This window comes from Oncorhynchus mykiss, chromosome 1 (genome assembly GCF_057628025.1).
Source record: "Oncorhynchus mykiss isolate SJ-2025 chromosome 1, ASM5762802v1, whole genome shotgun sequence".
Classification (NCBI taxonomy): Eukaryota; Metazoa; Chordata; class Actinopteri; order Salmoniformes; family Salmonidae; genus Oncorhynchus; species Oncorhynchus mykiss.
In genome coordinates this window covers 35,797,592-35,820,143 of record NC_143022.1, presented here as the reverse complement: position 1 = coordinate 35,820,143, position 22,552 = coordinate 35,797,592, and the positions used below count along the sequence as shown (strand labels likewise).

Here is a 22,552-nt window from a genome sequence, read left to right as displayed (position 1 = left end):
TAGGCCGAATGGCTGTTTCCTCATCTCCTCACTCCATCGCTGCCCACATCTGCAGCGTTGTTCTCAACACCCGTTTAAATCAATTTAGCTTACTGCTTTCTAGATAAGTGCGGGTTTGGGCTAATTTAATTTCTGTGATGTCGGACCAGGCCTGGGCTCTGGCTTTAGATCACCGGACAGGGGTCTAATTTTCTGATGAGAACTCTATACTGCATTCGGGTCTCGTGTGCAGTCCAGTAGTGCCAATTATGTGTCTGCTTCGAATTTATGGCGACTTGTTAGGCTAAAGGCTTTCATGCCACAACCTATTTTGGCAAAAAATGTAATAGCACATTATCCAATCTGCTGCTCCACATGTGTATTTTGTTGAATTGCATTAGTGTGACATTGGGGGGAAATGTTTAGGGAAATGTGAAGTGATCCCTGGACAGTCCAGGGATCTCGGTTACCCGTGTTAATCCCTAATACTGTGTAGGCTATTCATATTTTTCTGCAGTCATCTCTGTTTTCATTGGAAGCATCTTTTAATCCTTCACTTGTTTGTAACAATTGCAAAGACATTGACAACATTGTATTTGTAGGTCAACTTCATTGTGAAGGTGACAGTGGTCACAGAGAGACAGATAAACATCTTGATTCTATGTCTAGCAGAGATCTTCTGTGTATAAAGTGACATGGTAGGGAAAAAACACATCTAAAGACACACTTAGCTGTTCTAAGACTGGTCTGAAGCAGTTGGTAAATAACAAGCGTTTTCTAGTGCAACTTTAGTAACAGTGGTTTTGGCAAACAGCTCACAGATTTAAAGATGCCCCTACGAAGGTTCTTATGATAAATTTAGCCTTAAAATGCTTTTGGGAAACTGTTCTCAGAGCCATAGGGAAAATCTCAATTGCATACAATTCACATCCTCTCTCCTCGCCTGCTTCTCAAAACCCCTTGGATGAGAAAGCCAGAGGTCACACCCCTCTGACCTTCTCCTCCAATGGGTTTTAAGGAAGTGAGGAGAGAGGACGCAAGGAGTATGCAATTGAGATTCTCCCATAGAGGTCATACATTTCACTGTCGGCTCTACTTCATAAAAAAAAATCACTCTCCCTTTCCATCCCCTTCTCACCTGTCCAGGTCTAGGGGACTGTTGTGGTAGAAGCAGGTGTTTTCTGTCTCCATCTGTGTGAGCCGTGTGTAGTCATTGGGGTAGATGTAGGACATGTGGACCTGGAGACACACAAACAACATGGTAAAGACCCGCTCATAGCCAGCTAACAACACATCAACCCACTAAACAAACTCATTTCTGTAAACTATAGGGATTGTAGTAGTTACAGTACTTACAAACTGCAGACCCTGGTATCGCAGCAGAGGGAAGCCTTTGATGATGTAGCTTGGTTTATAGGAGCAGTCAGGTAACACACCACGGAGGTACCTACTGTCTAGGGCAGGGACTACACACACAGAGTTGTTGTTTTTTCTATCTAACGACTGTAGTGTGTGTGTGTGTGTGAGTGAGAGTGTGAGGTCTTACTCTGGTAGAGGGTGTCCCGTGGGTCAACTCTCCGCATGTCGGCCACAGGCTGGCTGCTCAGCTGGTTGTCAGGCTGGTTGCTAGGCGTGCGGGTGTGACTGGCGGCCGTTTGGGGTATGTGAGTGGTGTCACTCATCCTCAGAGCGGACTCATCTGTACACACATACACACGTCTGAGATAACGGTTAGGTAGTTCAAATAAGTTAGAAGTGTGTGTCCGTGTGTGTGTCCGTGTGTGTGTGTCCGTGTGTGTGTACTCACTGGTATAGAGGGATATGTACTTGGAGCTGATGACTGTAAAGCTTAGACCCTCCTGGTTCAGCTGCCACTGTATCAAAACAATTACACACACACACACACTTAATGCTACTGCCTGCATGCACACACAAAGAAGAAAGAGTAGAGAAGGGAAACTCACCGCCACCTCCATGTGGTCTGTTCCTCTGTCGTTCTGTTTATGGACGATCTCAAAGAAGTACATCCTCTGAACTGACAGCCTGCAGAACACACACACACACACACACACACACACACACACACACACACACACACACACACACACACACACACACACACGCTAGTTTCTGATAGGTGGTTGTAGATGCCTGCCATCTCATGACTATCACCTCCTTCCCTCTATCACCTCATTTAACCTCTCTCCCTGTTCCCCTCCCTCTTTCATTTAACCTCTCTCTAGCCTGCGGTCCATGCTTGATTATGGTTTTTGTGACAGCGTCCTTTGTCAGGATCAAACCCACATCTCCCTGCACCATCCATCATCGTACACACACACACAGGTACACACACACTTCACCTCAGAGGTAGGTCTGTGTGTGCATCCTGGCTCAGTGCCATAGCTCCAATACACCACAAAAAATGAAGAAAAAACAACCTGTGCTTAAAATAACTCTCAGCCCTGTGTTTAGACATAGATTCATTCCCCCCGGCAATCATAGCCTTCACTAATACAAAAGCACCCACAAAGTGTTTAGCCGACTCACCTAACCGGTCTGGATGTCTGACTGGCGTACTTCCCAAACTCACCTGGTGCCGTCCACTCCATGCCAGTCTGAAAAACACCCCACACTTGACAGCTCATCGTACTTAAAGACAGGAAGAGAGCTGCCATAATCCCAAATAAACACACTCATGCCTGTCACTGTAGCTATCTCAGGTATGCAGGTACACACCAACACACACACACACAGAGCCCACCTTGCCGATCCAGGTCAGTAGCTGCAGGTTGAGTGGAGAGTCATCCCGGCTCAGCCAGAACTCAGAGTTATCATCAGAGCTCACCGCAAACACAAACTCACCTGGAGCACACACACACAGTTAGATGACAAATATTTGTCAGAGCATTCTTTGAATTTAATTAGTTGTTCCTCTGGGTTCAGTGTTTGGACCTCTGTGGTTTAGTCGCCTTGTGGCATGTAAAGTTGAATGGCTGTCTTACTGCACCAAACACAGTTGTTAAAAGCCTTGGTGTTACCACCCACCGAACTGTCTCGATGCCCTACATGAATTTCAACTTGTACTCCAGGATGAATGGAAGGGTACCGTCAGTATAGGGGTGGAGATAGCCAAAGATCCTGAGGCCATAGTTGGTCCATCTAGGAGAAACAGCCAGCTTCTTTACAGTGGTTCTAGACTAAAGAGAGAGAGATAGAGAGACAGAGGTATGGCATGTCGTGTATATGTTGCTGGGGGAATCACATGGGCGTGTAGTGTGTGTGTGAGTGACTCACGTGTGGGTAGAGTGGGTAGTGCAGGTTCTTGCGGAGCTGAGCTGTAGAGCTGCCACACCAGTCCTCAAAGATATGGAGATTAACCTGTCCCTTATACTGGAGAGAGAGAGAACATGACAGTGAAACAATGACAACATAAACCATGCTCTCTTTATGTGTCTCAGCCTCCAGTATTTATGTTGCAGTAGTTTGTGTCGGAGGGCTAGGGTCAGTCTGTTATATCTGGAGTATTTCTCCTGTCTTATCCTGTGTCCTGTGTGAATTTAAGTATGCCTTCTCTGCTTTCTCTCTCTCGGAGGACCTGAGCCATAGGACCATGCCTCAGGACTACCTGGCATGATGACTCCTTGCTGTCCCCAGTCCACCTGGCCGTGCTGCTGCTCCAGTTTCAACTGTTCTGCCTGCGGCTATGGAATCCTGACCTGTTCACCGGACGTGCTACCTGTCCCAGACCTATTATTTGACCATGCTGGTCATTTATGAACATCTTGGCCATGTTCTGTTATAATCTCCACCCGGCACAGCCAGAAGAGGACTGGCCACCCCTCATAGCCTTTTTCCGCTCTGGGTTTCTTCCTAGGTTTTGGCCTTTCTAGGGAGTTTTTCCTAGCCAACGTGCTTCAACACCTGCATTGCTTGCTGTTTGGGGTTTTAGGCTGGGTTTCTGTACAGCACTTTGAGATATCAGCTGATGTACGAAGGGCTATTTAAATACATTTGATTTGATTGTCATAGGCTACCTGGCTAAAATGTTTGCTTGCTAGCCTAACTTCCTTTCATGGGCAACGTTAGCTGGTTAACATTAGCCTTCTACATCTAGCTATTGAACTCCCCTCTCAATCCATGAGCACAATCTATGAATTTATGATTGGATCAGAATAATCATTGGCCTGTATGGAGAATAAAGTCCACATTTTATCTAGCCACCGGAGGACAACAAAACGAGATGCCACAATTCAAGTTGTTTCTGTCAATGAGTTATTTATCTTGAAGCGATGTGATGGGAGTGAAGCCAAATTCAAGCTGGCTTATCTTGACACTTTTTTTGGTGCGCCTGGACCATTAACAGTTGAGCTCAGTCAGTTTAGCTCAACTCTGATTGGCAAAATAATTATTTGTCAATTTTTGGGGGAAGCCTGGCTTCCCTTGGCAGCCATGAATATACGCCACTGACAATACCCCATAATGACAAAGTAAAAACAGCTTTTAGAAATGTATGCAAATTTATTGAAAAATGAGTCAATACTTTGTAGAAGCACCTTCGGAAGCAATTACAGCTGTCTTTGCGGGTATGTCTCTAAGAGCTTTCCACACCTGGATTGTGAAACATTTGCCCATTATTATTTTCAAAATGATTCAAGCTCTGTCAAATTGGTTGTTGATCATTGCTAGATAACCATTTTCAGGCCTTGCCCTAGATTTTCAAGCAGATTTAAGTCAAAACTGTAGCTTGGGCTTGTGTTTTAGATTATTGTTCTGCTGAAAGGTGAATTCATCTTCTAATGTTTAGTGAAAAGCAGACTGAACCAGTCCTTAACGATTACAAGCATACCTATGCTTGAAAATATGGAGTGGTACTCGGTAATATGTTGTATTGGATTTGCCCCAAACATAAACATTTTGTATTCAGGCCAAAAAGTGAATTGCTTCGATACATTTTTTTGCAGTATTACATGAGTGCCTTGTTGCAAACAGGATGCATGTTTTGGAACCATGCTCAAAGGGATATTCAATGTCTGCTTTTCCTTTGTGAACCTCCCTGGTCTTTTTGGTTGAAATGTCCTGCTCGAATGAGAGACCTTACAGAGATGAGGTAGCGCAAAAAAATTAAATACATGTGAAACACTATTATTGCACACAGAGTGAGTCCATGCAACTTGTCAAGATAAGTTTTACTCCTGAACTTATTTAGGCTTGCCATAATAATAATACTTAGTGACTCAAGACATTTCAGCTCTTCATTTTGTATGAATTTGTGAACATTTACATTTCTCAAATTGCTCTCTCATGTCTTGGCACCTTTAGGTTTGGATTTCAGGGAGATGGGGGCGGGCGGGTGTGTGTCTAGAAACCTTAGTTCTTCACTCCAGTGAAATTTACCAATCTAACAAATTCCTGCCATTGGCCAGTCCAGTGTTGTGATTGGCTATTGCGAGCCGTCTGTTTAGTGGTTTGAGCTTAAAATTAATTATAATACGTATATTATACCTTGAGTTGAGTAGACTTTACACTGAACAAAAAAATACATGCAACATGTAGTGTTGGTCCCATGTTTCCAGAGCTGAAAAAAAAAATCCCAAACATTTTCCATACACACAAATGTGTTAACATCCTTAATGGTGAGCATCTCCTTTGCCAAGATAATCCATCCACTTGACAGGTGTGGCATATGCTGGGTGTGTTTCTGTCTGTAATAAAGCCCCTTTTGTGGGGGAAAATGCATTTGATTGGCTGTACCTGGCTGCCAAGCAGGTGGGACTATGCCCTCCCATGGCTGCACCCTTGCCCAGTCAGGTGAAATCCATAGAATAGGGCCTAAGGAATGTATTTAAATTGACTGATTTGAACTGTAACTGAGTAAAATCTCTGTGGCATGTTGCGTTTATATTTTTGTTCAGTATACTTAAAGTTAGCTAGCTAGCTTATTTGTTAGCCAGCAACTTTTGTATGAAAAACAAAAAGCAGACAGTTCTAGCAGACACCATAAAATGAGTCCACTAATTGCAGGAAAGATACAATATTTAGGGTATTAAGCCCAAGGACACACACACACACACACAGGGATTTTTTTATTATATGAAGACAAAGGGTATAATCTGTTACCTGCTACAGTACATAACCAGTCCCAAATAATATAAACTCCAACTGACATGATAAACCAGCTAAACTCAGGTTAACATGTCAGAATAAATTTGCATGTAGAGGAATTTGACTGTGAAATGGTGCTGCCACAATAAACAGAATATACAGAACAAAATATATATACAGTGCCTTGCGAAAGTATTCGGCCCCCTTGAACTTTGCGACCTTTTGCCACATTTCAGGCTTCAAACATAAAGATATAAAACTGTATTTTTTTGTGAAGAATCAACAACAAGTGGGACACAATCATGAAGTGGAACGACATTTATTGGATATTTCAAACTTTTTTAACAAATCAAAAACTGAAAAATTGGGCGTGCAAAATTATTCAGCCCCTTTACTTTCAGTGCAGCAAACTCTCTCCAGAAGTTCAGTGAGGATCTCTGAATGATCCAATGTTGACCTAAATGACTAATGATGATAAATACAATCCACCTGTGTGTAATCAAGTCTCCGTATAAATGCATCTCCACTGTGATAGTCTCAGAGGTCCGTTAAAAGCGCAGAGAGCATCATGAAGAACAAGGAACACACCGAGATACTGTTGTGAAGAAGTTTAAAGCCGGATTTGGATACAACAAGATTTCCCAAGCTTTAAACATCCCAAGGAGCACTGTGCAAGCGATAATATTGAAATAGAAGGAGTATCAGACCACTGCAAATCTACCAAGACCTGGCCGTCCCTCAACTTTCAGCTCATACAAGGAGAAGACTGATCAGAGATGCAGCCAAGAGGCCCATGATCACTCTGGATGAACTGCAGAGATCTACAGCTGAGGTGGGAGACTCTGTCCATAGGACAACAATCAGTCGTATATTGCACAAATCTGGCCTTTATGGAAGAGTGGCAAGAAGAAAGCCATTTCTTAAAGATATCCATAAAAAGTGTTGTTTAAAGTTTGCCACAAGCCACCTGGGAGACACACCAAACATGTGGAAGAAGGTGCTCTGGTCAGATGAAACCAAAATTGAACTTTTTGGCAACAATGCAAAACGTTATGTTTGGCGTAAAAGCAACACAGCTCATCACCCTGAACACACTATCCCCACTGTCAAACATGGTGGTGGCAGCATCATGGTTTGGGCCTGCTTTTCTTCAGCAGGGACAGGGAAGATGGTTAAAATTGATGGGAAGATGGATGGAGCCAAATACAGGACCATTCTGGAAGAAAACCTGATGGAGTCTGCAAAAGACCTGAGACTGGGATGGAGATTTGTCTTCCAACAAGACAATGATCCAAAACATAAAGCAAAATCTACAATGGAATGGTTCAAAATCTACAATGGAATGGTTCAAAAATAAACATATCCAGGTGTTAGAATGGCCAAGTCAAAGTCCAGACCTGAATCCAATCGAGAATCTGTGGAAAGAACTGAAAACTTCTGTTCACAAATGCTCTCCATCCAACCTCACTGAGCTCCAGCTGTTTTGCAAGGAGGAATGGGAAAAAAAATTCAGTCTCTCGATGTGCAAAACTGATAGAGACATACCCCAAGCGACTTACAGCTGTAATCGCAGCAAAAGGTGGCGCTACAAAGTATTAACTTAAGGGGGCTGAATAATTTTGCACGCCCAATTTCAGTTTTTGATTTGTTAAAAAAGTTTGAAATATCCAATAAATGTCGTTCCACTTCATGATTGTGTCCCACTTGTTGTTGATTCTTCACAAAAAAATACAGTTTTATATCTTTGTTTGAAGCCTGAAATGTGGCAAAAGGTCGCAAAGTTCAAGGGGGCCGAATACTTTCGCAAGGCACTGTAGATGCAGAATTTCCACAGATCCACATACAGTATGTACACTATATGCTACATTATAAATTAAGCATGTAAGAAATGTGCAGAGTACAAAGAGCAATGTGCAGTTCTGGAAAGATAGTGCAGAGTGAGACGTCCATGGATGAGAAGATCATCATGGACTCGGTGACCGGTTAGTGAGGCCCACAGCACGGGGGAAGAAACTGTTCTGGAGGTTTTGGTCGTGATTGACCTGAACCGTTTGCCAGAGGGGAAACTTTGGAAGTGGGAGGGTTTGACGATGATCTTTACCCCAGCCTTCCTTTCCCTGGAGTCGTGCAGGACCTTGATGGAGGTCAGGTTGCAGCCAATGACCCTCTCAGCAGACCGTCATTTTCTGATTGGGAACTACCATTGTCTATTAATTACAGAATCTAAAATTATTTCAATTTGACATTTACAGTTGTATTGAATACAGTCAGTAATACAGGAGACAAATTGCATAGGGAGTCAGATCAGATGTTATAAGCAAGCCAGAGCCATCTGTGCAAAGAGCACAAGTAGAACAAAGATAAGTGCAAACAGAATAAACATATCATTCAACATAAGTTTCCACCTAAAACAATGACGAGCTCTGTCCCAATTAATCTCTGCTCAACTCCTCACTTCCTCTCTACTCACATCCTTGTCAAAACCCATTGGAGGGGATCTGAGGCGAGGAACCTTGGGTTGTCTCCTCTAATAGGGTTTTAGAAGGAGGCGTGATGGTCAATCCTTGCATCCATAACTCTGTTTATGAATTTGAGAGTGGTCAAATTTCTCCAGGTCCATTCCTCAGCTTTTTGCCAAAATGGGTAGTGGGTACGTTTTTTTATTGTTTCAACTGCTGATCGCCACTTTAAGAAACACATAAATGAGCATACATGACTGTTGGGAGTGTGGTGACATACCTTTAGCTCTCAGGTGCAGCAGAGCTGACCACCCTCTGGCTGTTGTCCAGACAGCAGTAGAGCTGGAAAGTGCCCCAGGCACTCTTTGTGACCATGTCACCTCCCTCAGAACCAGTTTCTCCAGGTTCTTACAGTGGGGCATTAGCATAATCTTTAGAGAGTGCAGAACAATACAGGACATGGAATTACATTTAGTGTGGATTTGAAGTCCCAACATAAAATTATTTTACGATCCATAGACATTGTTAAAAAGTAAACAAAAGTAGGGCACTGGGGAAGATGGGGCAACACATATGTGCTGAGTTGTGTAGTAGTCCAGGGCGATGAAGTAGAAGCCAGACTCCACCTGGTCAAATGTGTTATACACACACACACACACACGTGTCCTGAGAATGAGTGAGAGAGGAAAATAAGATGTCAAAAGAGTTATATTGGAGTTTAAAATGTTTTGACATCTTAATATTGCATTCAAGGTAACAGTCTATTTTAAGACTGCTGTGGCTGAATCAAAAGAGGCAACTGTGGATAATCATTTAGCCAAATAAGTGATAAAACACGATGTGGGACTGAGCCGAGCTATAGGGCAGCTCACTTTATAATGTATGTCAAACAAAAACAAATGATTTCAAAGTGAAACAAACCACACAACTCTATGCACAAGGACTACTACTTTGAACAACTTGCAATCATTGGTTTGTATGACGTACATTTTAAAGTAATTCATCTGAGTCACTCTTAATAATGTGGAATTGCCCTGTACCAATCCACACCACTTGTCAGACCCTATGACAGCCTGCTGTCATTTCATGCCCAACACGCCTCGAGGAGAGCTATCCTCCTATAGGTTTTCAATTCACCCCTTACCTACACTTCTCATACTGTTTAGCAGTAGCTTGGTTTCCATCCAATTGGCAAAATAGTTATGAGAATATTAAAAAAATATGGGCATTTTCCCACCCAACTGACTTGTTGCAGATAAAGATCCGTGTGTGATGACGTAGTGCACACACAGTGCATACTTTTTCACTAAAGTTTTTCATGTACCGAATAAAAATCTAAAGTTCAATGTGTTTCCATCCCATTTTCAACTCTACTGATAGTTTTGTCACAAGCGGTTTCGTTAAATAGCCCACTCTGGTCTTGACACATGAACTCTAGCCAACAGCTGGCAGATAGGCCTACTCTGCCGGTATGTTAGTCTACATAATGATATCATTATGGATAAGAACGAGAATATTTTTATTTGTTGAACGGCAGTCAAGCATCAATCATCATGTCATCAGAATAAGCCCCTTGACATTTATTGGAAGGGAGCGTCAAGCTCATACCGTGCAGCCTTCCCCACCTTGTGAAGTTACTCATCATTTATTTCATTGGTATTCTAACAAACTGCATGGTTTCCCAAGTCCTAGTGAGAGGACCACACACCAGGTCATTGCGTGACTCCAAGTTTACTTCAATATGATGGTTATTATATCAATATTTGCGCATACTGGTGTTTCCACAGCCATTTCTCGCATAATTAATTTTACAGACACAAAAAGATCCCAACATGTCGAACAAACAAATTATCCCTTTTTTTATGACTTTACTCACATTAAAAACTGTGGATGGAAACATGGTTAATGACTGTCACATTCATTCAGTGTAGAAAAATATTTCTAACCAATAGAAAGCAGCTGGTCATCATACTCTGTACGTGACAAATGTCCTATGCACAATGCCTTCATACAGCAAATTAGAGGAACTCAGTACCACTAATGATTAAGTTATGTGGGTGATTGGTGGATGTCATGGTTAACCTGCAGGTAGTCCCCAGAGTGCTGTGCATAGAGGAGAGCCAAGGTAACCTACTTGGAACAGAATGGATCCTGTATCTTGTCAGCTGAGCAGAGAATACATTTGTGACAGTGGACCTGGATGGAAAGTGCAATGAGAGAAACGGTTTGAGGTCATTCTCATTTATTGTAACTGCGCAAAAACTGACTTAACTTAACAAATCTTTTTAAATCAGATTGTATCTCTGGTCTTCCAAGTCTTCCTCCTCTTCTAAACCCCTCCTTGACTTAGCCAGAGACGGTATAGAAAACAAAACCACTTTGGCTTTAGTTAATAAACCACGTTTAAATGTTAGCTAGCTAGATAACTTTGGCTAGTTAGCTTCCTAGCTAGCTGACGTTAACCTAGCTTGCCTCGTCAATAGCCTGCCTTTATAAGAGAATAAATAACTACTTACTACAATTTCAAAATCATAGTTGATTAGCGAGCTAGTTGATGAGCTAATTCTCTACTGAAAAACTATCATACTTACCTTTTCATGATGGTCAGCCTTCGTTTCATCCCTATGGTAAAACATCTGGTTAGAGAGCAGTCAAGCCGTGATTTGTCCAAAAACCTGACCAATTGCGTTTCAGTAGACTGCTATAGGCTATGTTCATTAGCTAGAATTTCCACTGGTTATAAAATTATAGTAAACAGTTGCAAGAGCAAATGGATTTTGGAGTACAAACTGAAAAATTGGTATGAGACTAGGGCTGGGCGAAATGGCCAAAATATTATAACGGTATTTTTTATTAATTTTTAAATAAGATGCTATTTTTGGGTTTTGAATAATAAGTGTTCTACATTTTCTTAATGAGTAGCGAGTGGTCCTAGGGTGGCAACACATACATTGTAAGTGATTTTAATGAGCACTTTTATAATTTCAGCATTTCCTGTACTCAATTGCAGTGGTGGAAAAAGTCCCAAATTATCATACTTGAGTAAAAGTAAAGATACATTAATAGAAAATTACTCAAGTAAAAGTGAAAGTCACCCAGTAAAATACTACTTGAGTAGAAGTATAAAAGTATTTGGTTTTAAATATACTTAAGATTTAAAAGTAAAACGTCAAATTCCTTAAATTAAGAAAACCAGAGGGCACCATTTTTTTTTTAAATTTACGGATAGCCAGGGGCACACTCCAACACTCACACATAATTTACAAACAAAGAATGTGTTTAGTCAGTCCTCCAGATCAGAGGCAGTAGATGACCAGGGATGTTCTCTTGACAAGTGCGTGAATTGGACAATTTTCCTGTCCTGCTAAGCATTCAAAATGTAATGAGTACTTTTATGTGTCAGGGAAAATGTATGGAGTAAAAAAATACATTATTTTCTTTAAGAATGTAGAAGTAAAAGTAAAAGTTGCAAAATTAAAAAAGTAAAAGACGTAAGTAATACTTGAAAATATTTTTACTTAAATACACCACTGCTCAATTGAGATCATTTCCACATTGCCACGCAGGGCTGCACGATATGGGCAAATAATCTAGGACTTATTTTTAACCAAATGTTGCAATTGCGATTTGACTTGCGAATTAGAGCAAAACAGTTGGAATCATGGAAATATAATGGCTATTCTAATTATATAGTTAGAGTATTATAGTGGGCACTTTGAATACAGTGTTGTTTGAGATGACAACAAATTAAAATGCCAGGGAGGAGTTATTGTGACAGGGTAAGAACTAAAGTGTTGATAAGTGTTTCCTAGGGGACCCTATAAGCTTTGGCTACATTGCATGTTCTCTCTTAGCTACTTCATGTAGCTAACATATTCTTGCTTTGCATATTCCTCTTTGATTTAGAAGATACTGTTGCACAAACAACATGCTGATTTAGGTCTACACCATCACTGGTATTATCAGGCTGTATTAGCAAGCTAGGTTTGCTCTTACCCCGTACATGTATTAGCGGCTAACAATTAGCGTCTCACAAGACTTAGGACAACTTGCAAAGAAAAGACAAACTAGCTATTTGCTGATGTAAGAAACCAACTAATAGTGTAATTATAGAACGCTAGTGGATTTATATTAAGAAGCAAAGTGAAAACAGCATTGTTGTCATCAACATTGTTGCATGGGGGGACATATTTAATTTCTGAGTCTTGGCATATAGTAAGTATTTCTTCAGGCGAACAAAAGTCTCCGCTCTCGATTTAAATGCAGTTCTGCTCGCTCAAAGTCACACTTGCAAGCACTCAAGTTTCATTTGCGCGCACCACGCTGGCCTGCACTCGCGGGGCCTGTCCTCTGCTCGTTTGACCACATTTATTCTCGCTCTCGACTCAAGTGTTTGCTCGCGCAATAATGTTTCATCTTGCTCGCGAGCGCCATCTTGCACTCGTTTGACATAGAACCATGCATGAGAGCACCAGCTGTTCCAGATAACTGTGTGATCACGCTCTCCATAGCCGATGTGAGTAAGACCTGTAAACAACTTAACATTCACAAGGCCGTAGCGCCAGACGGATTTACCAGGACGCATACTCAGAGCATGCACTGACCAGCTGGCAAGTGTCTTCACTGACATTTTCAACCTCTCCTTGACCTAGTCTAAAATACCTAAGTTTCAAGCAGCATGCCCCCATTCACATCAACGAGGCTGTAATGGAGCGGGTCAAGACCTTCAAGTTCCTCTGTGTTCACATCACTAACGATCTATCAAGTCCAAACACACCAGCACAGTCGTGATGAGGGCATGACAATGCTTCTTCCCCCTCAGGAAGCTCCTCAAACAGGTTTACAGTTGCACCATTGAGTGCATCTTGACTGGCTGCATCGCCGCTTGGTATGGTAACTGCTTGGCATCCGACCGCAAGGCGCTACAGAGGATAGTGTGTATTAATTAGGGCCGATTTCAAGTTTTCATAACAAATCAGTAATCTGCCTTATTGGACGCCGATTACATTGCAATCCACGAGGAAACTGCATGGCAGGCTGACCACCTGTTACGCGAGTGCAGCATCAAAAGGACCTTGTGGCTGCAAGGAGCCAAGGTAAGTTGCTATCTAGCATTAAACTTATCTTATAAAAAACAATCAATCTTCATATAATCACTAGTTAACTACACAGAGTTGATGATATTACTAGGTTAACTAGCTTGTCCTGCGTTGCATATAATCAATGCGGTGCCGGTTAATTTATCATTGAATCACAGCCTACTTCTACTTCGCCAAATGGGTGATGATTTAACAAAAGCGCATTTGCAAAAAATGCACAATCGTTGCAATGTACCCAACCATAAACATCGATGCCTTTCTTAAAATCAATACACAGAAGTATATATTTTTAAACCTGCATATTTAGTTCAAATAAATGCATGTTAGCAGGCGATATTAACTAAGGAAATTGTGTCACTTCTCTTGCGTTCTGTGCAAGCAGAGTCAGGGTATATGCAACAGTTTGGGTCTCCTGGCTCGTTGCGACCTGTGTGAAGACAATTTCTTACGAACAAAGACCGTAATTAATTTGCCAGAATTTTACATAATTATGACATGACATTGAAGGTTGTGCAATGTAACAGCAATATTTAGACTTAGGGTTGCCGCTCGTTCGATAAAATACGGAATGGTTCCGTATTTCACTGAAAGAATAAACGTTTTGTTTTCGAAATTATCGTTTCTGGATTTGACCATATTAATGACCTTCTTACGCCACTCGACAACATTCCGCTGAAAAGGCAGCGAGCGAAATTTATAAATATTTTTTAGAAATATGTAACTTTATAACATTAACAAGTGCACCAAATGAAAGATAAACTTCTTGTTAATCTACCCATCATGTCCGATTTCAAAAAGGCTTTACAGTGAAAGCACAACATATGTTAGGTCAGAGCCAAGCAACAAAAACAGCCATTTTTCCAGCCAAAGTTAGGAGTCACAAAAAGCAGAAATATAGATAAAATGAATCACTAACCTTTGATGATCTTCATCAGATGACACTCATAGGACATCATGTTATACAATACATGTGTTGTTCGATAAAGTGCATATTTATATCCAAAAATCTCAGTTTACATTGGCACGTTACGTTCAGTAATGTTTTGCTTCCAAAACATCCAGTGATTTTGCAGAGAGCCACATCAATTTACAGAAATACTCATAATAAACATTGATAAAAGATACAAGTGTTATTCACAGAATTAAAGATAGACTTCTCCTTAATGCAACCACTGTGTCAGATTTTAAAAAAACTTTACGGAAAAAGACACCATGCAATAATCTGAGTACGGCGCTCAGAGGACAAAACAAGCCAAAGAGATATCCGCCATGTTGGAGTCAACAGAAGTCAGAAATAGCATTATAAATACTCACTTACCTTTGATGCACTCCCAGGAATCTCAGTTCCACAATAAATGTTTGATTTGTTCGATAAAGTTCATAATTTATGTCCAAATTCCTCCTTGTTGTTAGCGCGTTCAGCCCAGTAATCCAACTTCATGACGCATGAGTAGACGCAAAGTCCAAAAGTTCCGTTACAGTCCGTAGAAACATGTCAAACGAAGTATAGAATCAATCTTTAGGATGTTTTTAACATAAATCTTAAATAATGTTCCAACCGGAGAATTCCTTTGTCTTCAGAAATGCAATGGAACGCGAGCTAACTCACGTGAATGAGCGTCACGAGCTCGTGGCACTCTTCGAGAACACTGACTCAAAGAGCCTTTATGAGCCCCCACTTCCCAGTAGAAGCATCAAACAAGGTTCTAAAGACTGTTAACATCTAGTGGAAGCCTTAGGAAGTGCAATTTGACCCCATAGACACTGTGTTTTCGATAGGCCAAGAGTTGAAAAACTACAAACCTCAGATTTCCCACTTCCTGGTTAGATTTTCTCAGGTTTTCGCCTGTTCTGTTACTCACAGACATCATTCAAACAGTTTTAGAAACGTCAGTGTTTTCTATCCAAATCTACTAATAACATGCATATATTAGCAACTGGAACTGAGTAGCAGGCAGTTTACTCTGGGCACGCTTTTTATCCAAACGTGAAAATGCTGCCCCCTATCCCAAACAGATTTTAATGACCAAAGGCTCGTATTTCTGTGTTTATTATATTATAATTTAGTCTATGCTTTGATAGAACAGTCTGACTGAGCGGTGGTAGGCAGCAGCAGGCTCGTCAGCATTCATTCAAACAGGACTTTACTGCATTTGCCAGCAGCTCTTAGCAATGCTTGAAGCACAGCGCTGTTTATGACTTCAAGCCTATCAGCTCTCGAGATTAGGCTGGCAATACTAAAGTGCCAATAGTCAAAGGTATATGAAATACAAACCGTATAGAGAGAAATAGTCGACATGTCATAATTCCTATAATAAATACAACCTAAAACTTCTTAACTGGGAATATTGAAGAACTGGGAATACTGAACCACCAGCTTTCATATGTTCTCATGTTCTGAGCAAGGAACTTAAACGTTAGCTTTTTTTACATGGCACATATTGCACTTTTACATTCTTCTCCAACACTGTGTTTTAGCATTATTTAAACCAAATTGAACATGTTTCATTATTTATTTGAGTCTAATCGGTCGACCTCTAGTACAGTGTGTACAGCCGAGTACATCACTGGGGCCCAACTCCCTGCCATCCAGGACCTCTATACCAGGAGGTGTCAGAGGAAGGTCCTAAAAAGGGTCAGACTCTAGCCACCTAAATCATAGACTGTTCTCTCTGCTACCACATGGTAAGCGGTACCGGAGCACCAAGTCTGGGACCAAAAGGTTCCTAAACTACTTCTACCCACAAGCCATTAGACTGCTGAACATTTAATCAAATGGCTACCCAGACTATTTGCATTGATCCCCTTTTTTGTTGTTGTTGCACTGACTCTCTTCCACTGGCTCTATGCACACTTACCGGGCTCTACCCACAAACTCACACATACTACACTGACACACCAACACATACACACACACACACTTTTTGGGCAAGCCTGGGCAGGTTGTGGAAGGTTCCTGTTGGTGAATAATGTACCTCTGGCCTCCAGGGCTGTGGGGTGTAGCTGGAACGCCAGGCTTCTGAATAATCCTCCCCCACATCACCTCCAACCTGGAACACACAGATGAGGTAACTACTTTTCTGGGTTTTGTGATAGGTGTGTATGGAAAAACTGGTATGTGACAAATTCTGTCTCCCACTCTCCCTTAACCTCCACTCGAAACTCTCTCTCTCTCTCTTCTTCTCCCCCTATCCTTACCACTCTTTCACTGGTAGGACTGAAACCTGTAGCAGAGAGAGAGGGAGAAATGTTAAGAAAGAAAGGGAAACAAACTGGCACTAAAATTAGGAGTATTTACAAGAAACAAACAAACACAGACACACACACTTTATCTCATTGGTTCTAGTTCATAGTTAAATCATAGATCTAACTCTAAACACACAATCAGCTGGTCATAACAATGGAAATGACACATACGAATCTGAACATACTGCACACACACACATGCACACTTGAACACACTCCTTGCTTCCCGTACAACCCTCTACTGCTGATGTTCCAACAAGTGTAATCTGCTTGATTCAGGGTCATGTTAACCCGCTGAGCTAAAGGCATCAGGTCTGGTAAACAACAACAGCCTTCTGGACTCAGAAACACTAGCCAGGTGTGTGCGCACACAAACAAACAGACAATACAATTAGGCTACCCTGTGTGTATTTATAGAGGCAGTGCTACAGGGTTAGCGTGTGTGTGTTTGGGGGGTTGCAATGGGGAGAAAGAACTTTAAGTACTGGTAGTCTGGAAGTCTGTAATTATCACCAGGGTGGAGACACACACAGGGTAATTTTAGAGTGGTAGTTGAGGACAGAAAAAGAATTATATTTTTAACTCAAGGAATAAGAGATTCTATCCCCTTCCTATCTCCCTTCTCATGTTTGTATGTCTTTCTCTCCTCTCCCTGTTCCTCCCAACTTCTCTGCACTCTTCTCTCCTCTGGCTAAGTGTGTGGGCACATAAACAAATCTACAACATCTGTCCTAACACTATGCACACAAAAACCTGCACAAACATACATATGTTAAGAGGGTGATGTCCTTGCTCCTGAGAATAGCCCCATCTGAGGAGGGGGCTCAGGAATGCACTGTGTGTGTGTTTGTCCAGAGGGAGGTGTATTATTAATTTTCTCTTCTTTACAAACACACACCTGTGTGCGTGTTTTGACAGCAGGGTTCCAAAGCCCTGTTCCCTCCAGCCCCAGGTATGAGGCTACCACTGCTACAAACGAATGTGTGTGTGTGTGTGTGTGTGTGTGTAGACAGCAGGAGAAAAAGGACGGTGGGAAAGAAAAGCCATCCACAAAGACTAACATCTACATGTAAAGGAAGTCACACCGCTTGATTAGCAAGTACCACTTCCTTCTGATTAGGCTCACACCGAGGCTCGAACCGAGGCCCTCTGCCTTGCTAGAACCTTAGGGTTGTTGGCACTGAAAAATTCCCCCAAATAGTTGTTGCAAGAACCCCAAAGGAGCTGGGGTTCATCAAGGATCCTCTTTAGTTCTTGGGGGTTCTTGCAGGAACCTAACTGCTCAACAGAAACATTTTGATTTGAATTTGAGACAACAGCTGGTGCAGGTACTTAAAACTGCTTAGGGATAGGCATCCCGTCAACGGGACAGTTGTAAATCATGCAGCGCCTTCTGTCACGATCGCAGATTTTAGAGAAACAACAAATGTCGGTACATATAAGTGTCTTATATTGGCTGAATGCTTAAATTCTTGTTAATACATCTATTACTGCAAAATAATGACATGCTATTTTTCACTGCAATAGGTTTGATAAATTCACCTCTAAAGGTTAAATGTGTACTTACATTCTGAAATCTTGCTCTGATTTATCATCCAAAGGGTCCCAGAGATAACATGAAATGTTGTTTTGTTAGATAAAATCATTTTTCATAGCCTAAAAAGGTCCATATAGCATGCACGATTGATTTTGTATTGCAAAGATCGGAATCTCTGAAAATCTAACCCTAAACGTTGTTTCAACCAGTCATATCCCATCCGTATTTATTCCTCAGAGATCCTAGAGCGTAACCAGACTTCACTATATCATTAGGGGTGTAGTATATCCTATAGGACACCAAATTTGGTCAGAGAGCGACGCCTTCATTGCATGCCGATGACGCGGGCGGTCTTCACTTGATCGACTGTAACTTTGTCAAATAAGCACCAATCGGGGTCAAACAAAGCTAGCCAATGAGCTGGGCTTTATGGGAGTAAAGCCCATTCTGCGACAGAAACCCTGTATCTGTCGCAGAATGTAGCTGCTAACCTTGTGCGACAGCAAGACTTTCCCTTTTGGACAAAAATTATAAGAATATGGAGAGTTATAAAGTTATGAAAACTGGTTGTTTTGCAAATGTTGAACTTATAATATGGCTACTAATACTGGAAAAGTCCAAGTATACAGATTTGACAATATTCTTGCAGAAAAATGTAATGTTAATGCAAATGTCTCCTTCACGATTTGCCCAAATGTACCTGGGTGACTTCACACTAAATGTCATGTAGTTTGCTCATATACTTCAAGTTATCCGTCTGAAACTTTGCACATCCACTGCTGCCATCTTGTGGACACTATCAGAATTACAACTAGAGTGATGGCTAGACGTGGGACCTTTGCTGCATTTCAAAGATGGTGGTAGAATTTTTTTTATTTTATTTGTATTTTCTTCTACCAGATCTATTGTGTTATATTCTCCTACATTTCCACAAACTTCAAAGTTTCCTTTCAAATGGTATCAAGAATATGCATATCCTTGCTTCAGGGCCTGAGCTACAGGCAGTTAGATTTGGGTATGTCATTTAGGCGAAAATTGGAAGGAAAAAAGGGGGCCTATCCATTAACTGAAGAATTGAAAGATCTCAATTTAAGGTAACGTTTCTCCCTTGTATGACATACATTTATATTGTTTATGATTATACCATCTATCTTTTCATATTTGTGAAAATGGATATGTTGTTTGACACTTATCTCCCTTATAAAATCCTTTCTAAAACAGAATGGACACAATTCAATGGATATCAATCAACAAAGAGGTAAGAATATCCTAAAGGCTATAGATGCATAGGGCGCAGGTGACTGCTTTTGTGTGTGTGTGTCAGCAAGTATACTGATGAGGAGGCACATAAAGGTACTGTGTGTACAATTGGTATTGGTTTGCCTCATAATGTTATGCAGATCACATGTATCATCTACAGTTAATGTTTATTAATGGTTTCTCTAAAACCTTACAGGACTCAGTCTCATCAGCCATTTTCCTTCTCTCTTACCTCTTCAATGAACATCCAAGAGGCCTCTACATTATGGACAAGGAAGGCTATGTGTATGAAAACCATTTTTAAAAGTGATGTTTTTTCATTCACATTTATCACAAAAACCAAGGTATGAATACTGTTGTGCACCTTTTGTTAATAAAAACACATTTTATTTGTAACATGCACCGAATACAACATGTGAAATACTTACTTACACGTCCTTAACCTACAATCATCTGTATAATTGTAATTGTTAGTATTCAGACTTCACCCTCCATACACCTCGAACAAAAATCTGTTTGATCACCTTGCACTGCAAAATCATTCTGGCTATGGATAGCCAACAGAGGACATCAACATGCCAGAGGATGTACCCATTGGACTTGGGGCTCTGCTGGGAGTTTACCTCATTATATATATATTATATATATATATATATATATATCTGCTTTTCCATTAAAATCATAATAAACACTGACAACTAAAATATTGTGATGCTGATTATTATTATTAACAATAATAACAACAATAATAATGCTTAAAAATAAACCCTCTTCAAGGAACCATTAATGGGGGTTCTTTGAAGAACCACCGTTCTTCTTCGAAGAACTTATAGGGGTTCCCCCATAGTTTCAATTTGAAGAACCCCTAAAGTATTATCCAGAAACGTTTTCACTTTAGAGTGTAAGGAACAAAACTACCAGTACACCTACACAGGGCCGGTTCAGGGCATAAGCGGTCACTTAGGGCCCCCGACCCAATTATAATTTTTTTTGAGTAAGTATGGTAGAATACACCAGGTGCAGTTTCGAAATTTGGTTGCGTATCAGAAGTTTTCCTCTTGTTATGTCAGTCACAGTCACTCAATTAGCAATTACAGCTAACAATTTTTAGATTGGTAGTTAGTCTAGCCAGCTAAACTTGCAGTAGGCTTAATCATTGCTGAATAACAGCTGGGCATGCAGGGCATGTGCCTGGGGGCCCCTATTGATTTTGTTATTCATTCTCATTCAAATGTCATATTAACATATACTGCGGCGGCAGGTAGCCTCGTGGTTAGAGCGTTGGACCAGGTTGCAAGATCGAATCCCCAGGCTAAAAATCTGTCATTCTGCCACTGAACAAGGCAGTTAACCCACTGTTCCTAGGCCGTCATTGAAAATAAGAATTTGTTCTTAACTGACTTGCCTAGTTAAATAAAGGTTAAAAAAATGCATTCTTCATTACGAAATGTGCAGAATTGCAGGAAAGTAGCTGTAAAACTGCAAGTTTTATCCCTGCCCAATGGCAAAATGACTAGAAGTGCATGAAATGTGTTATACAATTGGAATGTTCTCAATGCCATGGCAAAATGTGTAGAATTGCAGAGAATTCTCTTTAAAACATACATTTCTCCCCAACGACAAGAGGGGGAACACTAAAATGTTTTACCCCAAGGTAGGGGCCCCGCAAACCAAATCTCGCATAGGGCCCCCAAAAGGCTAGAGCCGGCCCGACACACACATGCACAGTGCATTCGGAAAGTATTCAGACTGCTTGACTTTTTCCCCATTTTGTTACGGTAGAGCCTTATTCTAAAATTGATCATAAAAAAATTGGTTTTCTTCAATATATACACAATACTTCCGAATGAGCACGAACACGCACACACACACACACACACACACACACACACACACACACACACACACACACACACACACACACACAAGCTGATCATCATAGCAACGGTTCAGATGGCCAATATAGCCTACTCACGGCTATTGGTGATCCTCCACACACTAGTGGCTACAAACTCCTGGTAAACAGCGAAAGCTCCCAGCATCAGCAGGGCTAAGAACAGCAGATGTTTCCGACTCCGTCTCAGCTTCTTCAGCGGGAAGACCGATTTGAACATGTTGATTGATCTCCCTGCTGCTTGCTCCAGAGTACTCAGTCAGTCATTGATTCTGCCACCGTGAATTTAACGGCTTTGTTCGGCAAAGTTGGACCAGACTGACCACTCGTCAGTCTCGCGACCCTGTTCGTGACACACCTGCGGCGCCCCCAACACTCCCACCTAGCGATGGTCCCGAAACAGCTTTTATTTCATCCCGTAAAAAAAACGCGCTGGCTTCGGCTGCTCTGACTCGAGTGCTATCTTGGATTTAACCGAATCGACACTGGCACGTGGGTTGTCTGACTAGGCTGCAGAACGAATTAAACAAAATGCCTACCAACCCACTGCACATGCACACAGAACAGGGACAAACAAATTGCGCACCCGGACAGCGAGAGAGATTTAGGGGTGTGGTTACGTGGCCCACATCTAATTCGCAGCCAGTGGCACAGGGAGTTTCGGGAATCCTTGGGACTAGGTTTAAAATGGTAAAGGTTAGGTTCAAATTTCAGGAATGTTCAAGGATAGGATATGGACGTAAAAAAGGATGACCCCATATAGATTACCTGGGAGACATAGGCCTGTCACATGATCCCACATGACCTTGATTCTAATCTGTTCTTTGTCAAAAACTTTTGTTACGCAGTCTAGCAGATAGTGTACTGTATATTTGTGAGTGTACCAAAAACACCCCCCTTTACATCTGAATATTTTCAATGCCAGTGGATGACTTATTATATGGTTTTAAATGAGGTCAAGTGAATATATGAGGCA

General features: G+C 41.3%; 1 protein-coding gene across 3 annotated transcripts in view; it reads right to left on the bottom strand.

Annotated features, from left to right (window-relative positions):
• Positions 1-22,198, bottom strand: part of LOC110521711 (beta-1,4-N-acetylgalactosaminyltransferase 3) — a 31,723-nt gene extending 9,525 nt beyond the window's left edge. The window contains exons 1-12 of one of the 3 annotated variants that reach the window (XM_021599507.3): positions 21,658-22,198; positions 16,838-16,863; positions 16,615-16,689; positions 3,274-3,369; positions 3,086-3,176; positions 2,741-2,841; positions 2,527-2,594; positions 1,944-2,022; positions 1,787-1,853; positions 1,526-1,678; positions 1,336-1,445; positions 1,118-1,218 (exon numbers count right to left, since the gene is read on the bottom strand). In XM_021599507.3, coding sequence (XP_021455182.3) covers positions 1,118-1,218; positions 1,336-1,445; positions 1,526-1,678; positions 1,787-1,853; positions 1,944-2,022; positions 2,527-2,594; positions 2,741-2,841; positions 3,086-3,176; positions 3,274-3,369; positions 16,615-16,689; positions 16,838-16,863; positions 21,658-21,796 — 1,106 coding nt within the window. In that variant the 5' untranslated portion in view covers positions 21,797-22,198. Of the gene's footprint in view, positions 1-1,117; positions 1,219-1,335; positions 1,446-1,525; positions 1,679-1,786; positions 1,854-1,943; positions 2,023-2,339; positions 2,621-2,740; positions 2,842-3,085; positions 3,177-3,273; positions 3,370-8,820; positions 8,972-10,674; positions 10,737-11,131; positions 11,258-16,614; positions 16,690-16,837; positions 16,864-21,657 lie in introns of those variants that run through there. The other 2 variants (XM_090229850.1, XM_036976391.2) reach the window with 2 other exon arrangements.
• Between the last annotated feature and the right edge of the window lie 354 nt (positions 22,199-22,552).